General features: G+C 36.0%; 1 protein-coding gene and 1 long non-coding RNA gene across 2 annotated transcripts; one reads left to right on the top strand and one right to left on the bottom strand.

Annotated features, from left to right (window-relative positions):
* The first annotated feature begins 2742 nt into the window (after positions 1-2742).
* LOC114540249 lies at positions 2743-8388 on the top strand. Its single transcript, XM_028560533.1, has 6 exons — positions 2743-2870; positions 6914-7093; positions 7187-7326; positions 7447-7531; positions 7846-8005; positions 8101-8388. The coding sequence occupies exons 1-6, from the start codon at positions 2763-2765 to the stop codon at positions 8310-8312; spliced, it is 885 nt and encodes a 294-aa protein (XP_028416334.1). The 5' UTR covers positions 2743-2762; the 3' UTR covers positions 8313-8388.
* LOC114540250 lies at positions 2865-9680 on the bottom strand. The gene is made up of 3 exons (XR_003689014.1): positions 9596-9680; positions 8399-8545; positions 2865-3162 (listed from the first exon to the last, which is right to left on the bottom strand). It is a non-coding gene; the product is annotated as an uncharacterized LOC114540250 (long non-coding RNA).
* Positions 9681-12704: the final 3024 nt, after the last annotated feature.

Below are 12704 nucleotides of genomic sequence, written 5' to 3'. Positions count from 1 at the left end.
CTAAATGGAGAGATATAGTGGCCTGTATTTCTTCGAATACCTCACTTTAGAAACAAAGGAAAGAAGAGAGGTTTTCACGAAGAAACTTTTTCCGTGTCACAAAACAGCTTTGACGTTAATACCAGATAATACTGATAAAATATTGCATTCAAATGCCGGCGAAGAGTGGCGAAAAGTTAGTTTCTCGCTTAATAAGTCTATTTAGCCATGGCTATCTCGCCATCATTTGTTGATATCGGTAGTTGATAGATGAGAAAAATTAATTGCTTGGTTTTAAACCATTTCTGCTCAGACGTGGGGATAGCTGTTGTATTTGCTGACTTTACATTTTATTGCGTTGAATAAAAAGCCAACCAAAAAGCAATATCCTAACTGAATTAGAAAAGGAATCTCAACATAGAAGACATAAAATATAGCTTTTAGCCTTACAAACTATTAAATTACAGGACAGGTTATTGTTTAAGGTGTGAAGTTTGTATGTATAGCCTACCATACAATAGAAACTGTATGCACATTTGTACTTAACCATTAAAAAGTTGCTAAGAAATCATGAAACAGATGGAAAGAGTTATAGAGGTTAAAGTGGCAAATAATTCCCCCCCAGGACACTACATAATAATGTTACAATTTTGACAGAAAGGGGCTTTTCCCTACTGTTTTACCTTTAAAAAGGCCCAATTCCCTCCTTTTGTACTGCTATATTCCTTCCTTTTGTACTGCAATATATTTATCTAAAGCATACTCATGCTATTAAACTTGGAATAATAGACCTTTCCTCTGTGAGGGTATAAACTATTCACTTAATTTGTATAACATGTAGAATCATGCTCAGCAAGAATTTGTAGGCTTATAGCATTTGAATCAATTATCATGTTTTCATACTTAATTTTAGGAGATATCATTTAAATCTGATTACACCTCTGACTTTAACACTTAATGGCCACACTATGCCTTATATTAATTAAAAATCTTGAATAATTAGAATAAAAATAACAAGATAATTACCAGAAACTAATTGTACATAGTTTAATTAAAAAAACAAGTCAGCCTACATATTGCAGATCTCAAGAACAGCACATCTTGTTGAAAAGACAATGTATATGGGTAGCCAAGGCAGGTACTGGCAGAGGTACTGGTCAGGACAGAGGGAACATGCTAATAGGCTGCACGCCATTTTTTTAAAACAAGGATGCCACCACAATGAAAGAATTGAGTGGGGGTATTTGAGCCTAACTACAGCTATTACTATTCCTGGCCAATATTCCCTATAAGCAGTCCAATTAGATATATTATGTATATATTTACATATATCTATATACATCCCATACAGGCACTGCATTTCTCAGATTTACCTCCAAAAATTCTAATAAAAGGGAAATAATTCCAAGGGTTTACATTTTAGAAAAAGTCAGTGAAAAATCAATTTGATGATACATTCTTTGCATCAATATATAAACCAATATATAAATATTTTCATGGGACTATAATTGATAATGAAATGCTGATTGAATATTGTATTACACAAAATGCACTTTTGTTGTTTTTATAAATAAGTATATGGATTACAAATTTAATGAATACAAAGAGTATTTCTATACAATCTCAGGATAGAAATCGATTACTGTTCTGCTTTTCATAATGGGTGGATTGGTGCATTTACAGTACCCAGTTTCGGATAATTAAGAAAGCACTCTCCCTACATTTTGCACCCCGCCCCTCCCCGATTATAATAAGCTTCCAGTAAAGGCCTATTGAACAAATAAATGAATTACGGTGATTGAGACTGCAAATCCACATGTTTATGCACGAATATTAAGCCTTCAAAACTTCAACTAATTTACTAAATAAAATAGTGAAACTTATAAAAGTAACAAAAGCAAAACATACTCTCACCAATATAGGATCTTTGAAAACTTTTATAAATGATGACGCTTTTAAAGCCATTATATTGCAGCTTATTTAGTTGCCTTGCTAGTTGCTACAAATGTGGGTGGTGAAAAACTGAGTTCACTGGGATGGGACATGATGCCATGGACATGATTGATTTGATTTCCGGTATTTTCCGCTCTGCTTTTAGTTTTGAAATGATGTAATCATAATATAATGAGATCAGTGAAATGAGGTATGCTTTTCAAATACAAAATTCAGGTCTTGGGGGACCTATAGCCTTTTTTCTTTTCCCGCCAATTTGCTATTGACGACTGCTTCGCAGCGCCAGTGGATATATCAATCATATTCGTAGTCGTAAAAGACATAAAATGGACATTTTTGTACGAGGAAAGCTCGAGGAATGGAATCTCTCATCATTGACTGATATATTGGAAGGTTAGTGTTTAGTTTCTGTCGATATTTCATATGTATAAGCGAGTTTTAAGCGAAAAAATAACAAAGCCCGATACGTTTTTCGAAACTTTGAAGTTTTAACACTGTAAAAAATACCTAAAGTAATAAATATATTTGTACGAAAGAGGCTAGAAGGATGAACGTTTTCGAAACTAATTGGTATATTTGAAGTCTAGAGATTTGTTTCTGTCGATATTCAATTTCAATTGCCAGAATATCTAGAAAGAAAACAATGTCAAAGCTAAAGATATATTAAGCGTCATATTATGGCTTTCTACCGTACCAAGTCGCCAAAAAACAACTTAAATATTGACATTCAGACGAAATTGATATATTTGTACGGCGAAAGCGTAAAAGCTATCTCAGTGTTGTCTTCACGACTTTTAATAACGCCTTAAAATACCTTTTTGGCAGAAAATATGATAGACGAAGAAGCGTTTATGTTACTTAACGAAAGCGTTTTAAAAGAAATGAACTTGCCAGTTGGGCAACGCATCAAGCTGCAGAAAAAATTACAAGAACTTCAGGTATTTTCCCTAGCAATATATTTTCCAATGCATATTTCATAATTAAACGAAATTAGCTATTTGACAAGTTTTGTTTTAAGGAATCGATTTCTGTAGTTGAAGAATTTTAGTTAACCTTGTATGTCATAGCACAATCACAATCTAGCCAATCAAACGGGCCATTGTCGAACTCTTTCCGGGTCGATTTCTTTTCTTCGCTTTGTAGAAAAAAAAATAGCCCATACTACCACCGTGTACTAGAGAGCCTGATTTTCTGCAATCTTTGAAAGACTTTTTCACTTCACTCACTTGTCTATTAAAATAATAGATGAAAGAAATATTTTGGGAGCAGCATTTTTGGCATTGATGAATTCTGTGACTAAGAACTATTAACGTGCATAACGATGTTTTTCAATGAATTGGATGCATGACTAATAAGATAATAAAAAATGGGTAGTGGTCATTATACACAGGCAGGGGTTTTCTAATGCGTAGAGGCGGAGGGATGGGGTGGGAAGGCGACAAACAAAATCTCACCTGTTTCATATCAGGTGAGTGTGTTTATCATTTCGGACGCTACCTATTTACTAATCAGTGATCAGTACTATTTAAATCTGTCATATGTCCACGCATTGTCATATGCCGCATTAGGCAACGTTAACCTCTGTCCTTTACAACTTACTTCGAGAAATTCTATAACGAAAGATATTGTCATTCTATAGTGACATGCCACGGTACACGTGTTCCAAATGCAACCAGCCTGTTTCGGAAAATTCTAGAGGATTGATTTGGCACCTTAAAAATGAGCATGCCCTTTTGGTCGGGCGGATGTTTACGTGCCCTATTACCTGTGGCCAAAATGGCTGTATGCGAACATTTCGATACTCGGCGGCTCTTACTAAACATATTGAAAATCAACATGGAGATATGGAGGGAGGAGCAAATGACGATGATGATGTCGATCCTGTTGATCTAAATCTTAATAATAATATTAATGGTATTGAAATACCGAACCCAATACCCGCTGCTCCAGTCGAAGGTCAAAGACAACTTGACTATGCACAAGATGTTACAAAGACAGCTGCAATTTTTCTTGCAAAAATGAAAGCATCAAGTAGCACTGTGCAGTCAACTGTTGACCATGTTGTTTCCGAGACTTCAAGTTTGTTTTCCGATGTTATCGGTTCATTGAAAGCAAAAACTGAGCAATTTTTACAGGGACAAAATATCAATGATGAGATTAGTAAAGAAAATCTTCTTCATGAATTTGATCAACTTCAAAATCCTTTTGAACGCTTGGAAACTGCACACCAACAACAAAAATATTTTTGTGAGAGTGGTTATTATGTCAAGCCGCGCGAGATCCCATTGGGTATTGCATATTATCCTCGAAACAACCCTGAAACAGGCCATGTCGACCAAATTGCCAAGCATTTAACATTTCAGTACGTTCCAATCTATGAGCTCTTGAAATGTGTCTTGGAAAGTAAGGGTTTCATGAGGGCAATTTTACAATATCATCCAAGCACCGATGGTGTAATGCGAGACTTCCATGATGGACTCTTTTGCAGAGAGCAAATTTTTTTTGCAGATCCAAAGAATATCAGATTGCTGCTGTATGTAGATGAGTGCGAGATTGCAAATCCACTTGGCTCCAAGGCCGGATTGCATAAAATAGGCGTTATATATTGTACCCTACTCAATATTCCTCCAAGGTTTCGTTCATCCCTCTGTAATTGTTTTTTGATTACATTATACAATGCTGCTGATGTGAAAGCAGTACGGATTTGATCCCATCTTGAAACCAGTTGTCGATGACATCACCTTACTCGAGCGAGAAGGTCTATACATTGATTCTGAAGATTTTAAAGGCGTTGTACGTGTTAGTGTTGCACAGCTTACAGGTGACAACTTAGGGGTGAACGGAATACTTGGTTTTGTCGAAAGTTTTGTCAGCAATCATTACTGTAGACATTGCAAAATGCATAGAAATGAAATGCAAACCAGCCCAACTGCACGTCCTAACCAGCTTCGGAATGTTGAAAACTATGAAGAAGACTTACATATAAACGATCCAGGTGTTACAGGCGTGAAAGCACCTTGTCTTTTAAACGAAATTCAACACTTCCACATTACTACAAACTATGCACCTGATGTCATGCATGATTTGTTAGAAGGCGTGTGTGGTGTAGAGGTCCACCTTGTTTTGGCAAATCTAATTGGGGAAGGTCTATTCGATTTGGATTTACTAAACAGTAGAATTACTAGTTTCGACTATGCCACTACAGATTCAAGAACAAACCATCGTCAATAACTATCAACAAACTGCAAAACCCAGATAGTGCATCGGGACAGACGGCGTCACAGATGTGGTGCCTTATTCGGTACCTGCCGCTGATGATTGGTGATAAAGTACCTGAAGGACACCAACACTTGGAGCTTCTACTTCTATTATTAGAATGCATGGATTTTATCTTTTCTCCTCAAGTCACCACTGAAGAGACATTCTTTTTAAAACATTTAATCATAGATCACCATGAGCATTTTTTGGATTTGTTCCCAGGTCGTACTCTAAACCTAAACACCACTTTATGACACACTACCCGGAACAAATGCGTTTGCTTGGTCCGTTATTACACTATTGGACTATGCGTTTTGAGGCCAAACACCGTTTTTTCAAGCGGTTAGGCCATATTGTTTGCAACTACAGAAACATTTTGAAAACATTGTGCTCTAGACAACAAATGTATCTGTGTTACAACATTATCAGTGGCAAAGACCTGGTCGAAAGGGATGTTGAAATAGGTCCTGGATCAATAGAAATTGTTGCTTCATTAGAGAGAGCAGAGTTTTTAAGCAGAACATTAGGGATCCGTTTATTCGAAGAAGTTTACGTTGCCAAATGGTCAATAGTTCATGGTATCAAATACTGCAAAAACCTCCTAGTTGTAACTGGAAGTCTGATTATTTGCCTGTATTTCAGAAAATTATTTATGTCATGGTCACAGAAAACAGCAGTGTTAAGCTAATTACGGAGGAATGGCTTACCATCCGATATGACAGACACACACACACATATGTTATTCACCAACCACATGCAACTTCATGGTCTATGGTCTCCGTTGACAACTTATATGATTATTACCCGTATCATGCATCCAAGTCTTACAACGAGGGTGACCAACACTCCTATGTTGCTCTTCGTCACAGAATTCACTGAAGTATCTATGTCATAATTTTAACCAAAACGTAACTTCTTTTGGAAATGGACCACTTGCATAATAGGCCAACTTCAGATCAGGTGACAAGCAGGAAATAATAACCACAGCTAAAAAGAGCATACCAAAATTAGTAAAATTGCCAAGTTTGGTTGCAAAATCTCAAGTAGTACGGAATATATAGCCATCCAAAGTTGCCAATTCTGTATACTTTTTTACTACGACTGGAAGCGTGTAACTAATACTACACACGTCCGGCCGTAATACAAAAGTATACAAAATTCGCCAACTTTGCATGGCTATATATTCGGCACTTTACAATATTCCACAGTCAAACTTGACAAGTTTTGTATGCACTTTTCGGAAATTCCCTTTTTGTCACCTGAATCAAAAGTTGGTCTATTATGCAAGTGGTCCATTCTTGTCAGTTTTGGAAATTCTTGCAAACAACTTAATTGACGTACGTCACACAAGTTTTTAAGAGTCTCAACCATCAATTTTCTTAAGCAAAATATAGTTCCCTCTAGGATATTACATTATTTCGTGCATGTTAGGCATTGCGCAGTAGTTTGAGAGGTCTGAGACAGGAAAGCTAACATTTTTTACAAGAGAAGTTGCGTTGCATAACTAAAAAAATTATGACAAAGGTACTATACCCCAGGATGGAAGACAATATATACTGAAGAGGTGATTGACCGATTGAAATGATACACTAGTAATATAACATTTTCAAAAGGATTGTTATTATTATTCATCCATTAAAAATTATTATTGTTACATTCTATGGGCATGACGAAATTCACACTGGCTCCCTTGATATACTAATAGATATATTTATCATTTTAGACTGCTGAAAGGGGGGGCACAGAATGTGTTGTTTTGGCATCTTCAACTCCTTCAACTTCCAAAAGAGGAGATGACACGAAACTGCAAACCACCAAGAGACCTCTAAATGTAACCTTAAATACCGAAATACTTGGAGACACAAACTGCGCTCGACATGTTAAAAAATCCAAGCATGACTTTGTAAGTGGAAACTAGCATTTTAAGTTTACACTATTACTCTTACTTCTAATTTGCTCATAATTTTTTACAATGTACTATGTTTATTCCATTAAGAATGTCAGATCAATTCTGAAAGGCAGTACAGAAGGTGATGCCATCCTGACAGAACTTGATAGAGGCGAATTGAGCAGGAAAAAGAGGATCAAAATGGTCCAGATACTTGTTGCTGATATTATTGCAAATTATGGAGACAGGTTAATATTTTATGATATCCAAAAAATTATAAGGCCAGAGTGCAAGTAGACGAGATTTTTTAAACATGTAAACAGGAAATATATTGTCAAATCAAAGGAGCGGTATTTTTTAAAAAATAGGCCAACAGCAGAGGTGAAGATCAGCATGGCAAGAGAAATAATAACAGAATTCCCTGTTTTAAAGGATGACGAAGGTTGTGGCTATGTAAGTTATTGAAGGGGTATAGAGTTGAAAGCCACAGCAGCAATATAATTGCATGTACATATTTTATGCATAGCAGTACAACCTGTATGATCAGTATTGTAATATATTGCTGCTTGTATGTATTGTACACAAACGTACTGGTGAATCTATCTTACTGTGTTATTAATCACCAATATAGAACATAAATTTGTGAAGCAATTAAGGCAGATTTGTAGCAAGTTCAACAAGAAAGCTACTTTTTTAAACCTATAGTCTAATATTTTTAATATCAATGGAGAATAACCATTAACATTTTTCTTAAATGCGCCTTTTAGGAAGCATGGTACACACCTGGGAAAGGTATACACTCCGCCACTGGTTGGCTGGAAGAAAGGCTAAGAAATGTACGAAAACGCAGCAATGAACACAACCCAATTAGACAACCAAAAATCTCTACACCTTCAAATCTAATAAGTTCAGTAACAGCATTGCCAGGTACATCAATATATAAATGCTAGCAACTATACTTGGCAATTGTGTATTTGATCAAATTGCTATTTTACTAATTGCTCATTCTCGACCTTAAGCAGAATCCACTACAACCGAAAATGAGCACTTAGGAATGAAAGAGTGGCTGAAACAACATACTGAACCAGTCTCAACTGTAAATGCATACATGAAGAGGACTGTTCTTAATCGAGCTAAGTGGATTAGGGAGAACTCAGAATTACCTATACGTGGCATTATACTCGAATATCCCAGACTGTTTGACACGCCAGGCATGGTAAATCATGTACTGTAGTACGATAATTATATATTATTATGTAACATAAATGAGCAAGTGCAAAATGTATTCAAATGTGGTATCAGTTATTACTGATATTATACCTTAATCTTTCTTGTTAGGTTGAAATGGATTTCAAATGTCTCTATCCAGATGTGGCAGAGAACCTTTTTCTTAGGTTGGTACCTGCTTTTGTTGAAAAGATGTTGACATATGCAGATTTACAATCTGGAACAAAGTGGATATCATACCTAAATGTCATTAGAGAAAATTTAATATCTGGTGAGCATCAAATTGGTTATATTTTACCCTCTCTACCACACTAATTGCTTTACATTTCATTTTTACATATTCTTACTTTGAATTGGGGTCAGCAGTAGAAGATGTTTGTACCATCAACTGTTTGTCCCAAATTTCAATACCTATCAAAAACCATATCAGCAGTCTCAAGCTGCCTGTATATTTAAAGTTTGAGAAATCTTTCAAATTGTTATATATATAGATGAACAGAAGTTGAACATTGCCATCAATCTCCTGCCATGTATTCTTCCCACTGGAAGAAATAATAAAAGAAGATGCAGCATTGATGAAGCAATGAGATCTTTTTTGGATGTTCAACCTGTAAGTCTAACTAGCTTTTTGCTAAGTGGTCAGTCATAAAAAAACAGTCACTCCATGGCATTCATAAGGAATTATAAAGTTTGTTTACACTCGCAGTAGTACTACAGTAGTGGCAAAAGAGTAATTTTTTTACATATAGATTGGCACAAATATGCCGAAGTACCTAGAGGAAGCAAGTCGATCACCGTTTATATTGGTTACTGGTATTCGAGACACTCCCAGTCAAGTTTTTGTTGTAGTTGATGGACAAGGTTTGGAACAGACCAGCCTAGTTAAAGCTGTTGATGTCTGCTTTAAGCTGTTCTACATCTTAGATGTACACTACCCATGGCAGTGTTCTGTTACATGGGAGTTCATACAAAAAGTATTGTATGGAATTGAGGATAAACAGAAAGGAAAGACTTCGCCTGCTGTAATTGCTATGAGGGCTGCAATGAAATAACTTTCTTGTTAACATGCCAACTCATTTTGTTGCATTTGTAAAAGTATTTGTTGCGTGATAGAGAACACTTACCTATTCACTGTAAATACTTTATACTGTTATAAAGCTAAGGATGCTGTTTCTATTGTTTGAACAACGAACAATTTTAAGAAGTTTATGTATGCATTTTGATGCTTTTGTTGATATTTTATCATGCTACTAAAATATATTTTTTGTATTATGAAACAATTGTGCTCACCTTTTGATAAGTACGTCAGCTCCAGACATTTAATTTCAGCCCAATTTATAAAAGAGCTTCTAGTTTGACCAGCAATTTTTTCATAATGTAATAATCTCGCAGCAGATCGCAGCAGCAACTGCTTTGCAGCATAATTAATTCCGCAACTGGATATTATTGATATTATGCGAAAGCGCAAAACATACTATTTACCAGGTTCCTGGTTACCTTACGTAACAGTTTGACCAACATGACCTGGTTAACTTCAACCAGGATTTCCAGGTCAAAATAGGCTACCAGGATTTCCTGGTTAATTTAACCAGGAATGCGTCGATGGCATATTGATTAATTTCCGGGTCGAGATATGACCCATTCCTGGTTAAATTTAACCAGGATGTTTTTAGAGTGTGTGAGACTATTTGTATATAGGAACCTTTTCCAGCACAGTGCTTTTGTGGTGCATGATTGCATTGTAGTTTCGTCATCGTCAGTAGCCTTGCAAACCTTTCTGCCATATTAATCCTGAACTCAGCTGCATGATTTGGCAAAAAGCCTGCTCCCCTGATGACATTACGTGATTCTTTTTCGTTATCCCTTGATGGAAAACGTAGTTTCTCCCTTTCGTACGATTGCGATTTAGGCAGCCTAAAGTTGTCATCGTGAGAGCCTCATCTCTAAGGGCCTCATCTTTAAGGGCCGCATGTTGTTCACATAAGGGCCTCATGTTGTTCACACGTTTCCAGGTTTCAGGTTGAATGCAACGGTTTTCAACAATATAAGCGCGGAGGATTGGGTATATTGCGTAAAAATGTGTGCCAGCGAGCCATGTTGCAGATCAATCAACTACAAGAAAACTTGTGGTTTCCTGAATGAATCAAATTGTGAAATGTTACATGACGTTGTTTACAATTCTTCGAAAGATGTTTTAGAAATGAACTCTGCGTATGATTATGTTTACCTCGTCAACCCACAAAAGGTACGTATGGTATTTTACTGCATCACATATACTTAGGTTCCAACATAACTATACAGTCTAGGTTACGCATATTACTATTTTCAAGCAGTCTGGATAATTATTTATGAATAAATATTATGGTCATTCCTATTTGCAACTGTATCTTGTAAATAAAGATGATTATTTTCATAGGAATACAATGAAAGCTGCATCCAAAAGGTCTTGACCCAGGACACACAAGGTGATTAATTAAGAAAATATTCGAGACTTAGTGTACAGTGGAATCTCGGTTTATACCGAGATAAATGATGACCACTGATCCACAGAGTTTTTCAAATATGATAAAAGAGAGGGGAGGGGGGCTCAAAGAATAACATACATGATTGCACGGAAATATTGAATTGTTTTTTAGGATTGCAAAAATTATTGCTCACGGGAAAATTTATATTGTTCACTAAGTTTCCGTCTATCTATGGATAATAATATTAATTTAAAATTTGCCTATATATAGTAGGACTAACGCCTGTATTCTAAAAGCACACTCAAACTCATTGAGTGGGCGATCTTAATCTTCTCATAACGTTTGAATGGCGGTATTTTAAGCCGAATAGGAGCCCTATTTTCAGTAATTTACCTTATATCTTTCCATCTATTCCGAGAAAACTTTCTCATTGATCAGCATTAACAAAATTAATATGTCACACTCAATGAGTGTGAGTGTGAGTAAGCTTTTTGAATACAGGCGTAAGTCGTCAGGTTAGCCAAACTTTTGTAACCCGCCTGATTTAGGTGTTTGTGGACTGTAAGAACATTCAATTTCTAATAGTTTAATACGTTAGCTAAACCTAAATATGGGTGTATCATTGTTATGTCCTTGATGAAGCACAAGTTTGTGATGACATTGTTCTTGTTGCTCCCACACAAAATTTCACTGTTTTAGATTCATCAAAAGCAATAAGATTGGTTGGCACAAGTGATGCTAACAGAGGTCGTGTAGAAGTCTACTATCCGTCCAATGGTTGGGGGACAGTGTGTGATGATGATTTCGATATCAAAGATGGTGATGTAATTTGCCGACAACTGGGGTACAGTGGAGCTAAAAAGGTTTATGAAGAAGCACGTTATGGTGAAGGAAATGGTCCAATACTGTTGGATGACCTGCAATGTTCTGGAAACGAGACTTATATTTGGGATTGCCGACATGTCACGGATCACGATTGTGGTCATGAGGAAGATTCGAGTGTGGATTGCAACGAATTGGCTTAAAATTTGCATAACGGGAATGAATCAATTCATGTTGAGACTGTAAATGTTCGACTTTTTAATTTCAAAGTATATCATCTTCAAACAAAATGAATTATATAAAAAATATTCAAAAGATAAACATAACCGAATGAAAACGTTCAGTAATATTGCTTTATTTCGTCACAATCTGGATATTCTTTCTATATTGGACCCGCATTCTGTTTCCGACCGACTTGCCGTGATTTTGTTGCTATATATGGTAACAATATTTGCTATTTCATTGCCGGATGACAATGACAGGCTGTTAAATTGTTAAAAATTTCGCGCGATTGATTTTTTGCGATCGCTATCTTTTGCGGTGTGTTCAATAAAGCTCATCAAGCTCAAGCTTGATTCAATTCAAAGGAAAACAATGGCACATAGTCGATCTCACGACATTTTACATTGGGTGGAAATACACCTTAAGATATAAATCTTTTTAGGGAATTGCGGACGTACACTGAAATTCTAAAGTATAATGGCGTGTACAGTGGCGGATCCAGGGGCAGTCAAAATAAATTAGCCAAATTTCAATTCAAAACACCTTAATAACAACGCTATTCGTTATGGATTTCAAAAGAATATTTTTAGCCAAAAATCTACCAATGGGATTCCGAATTTAATTTGTAATCTATTCCGACTACCCCTAGATCCGCCACTGAGGGATATAACTGCACGATCTGGCCTACAGAATTTAGAATTTTTATAGTTTACTCACTAAATTTGTTGTATATGTTGTTGTGTTTAATAAAATCAGTCAACTTCAAGGTTAAAAAATAAACACGTTATTTATATCAGCAGCTATTACTCCAAGACCTAGCTCGAGTTTTTGTTCGAGGGGCGTATTTACATTAAAAATATACAAACAATTGATTGCATAGAACGTACTGT

The sequence above is a fragment of the Dendronephthya gigantea genome, unplaced genomic scaffold (genome assembly GCF_004324835.1).
Source record: "Dendronephthya gigantea isolate DGI-Jeju-01 unplaced genomic scaffold, DenGig_1.0 000226F, whole genome shotgun sequence".
NCBI lineage: Eukaryota > Metazoa > Cnidaria > Anthozoa > Malacalcyonacea > Nephtheidae > Dendronephthya > Dendronephthya gigantea.
Note: the sequence above shows the minus strand (reverse complement) of the source record. Positions and strands in the feature narration are given on the sequence as shown.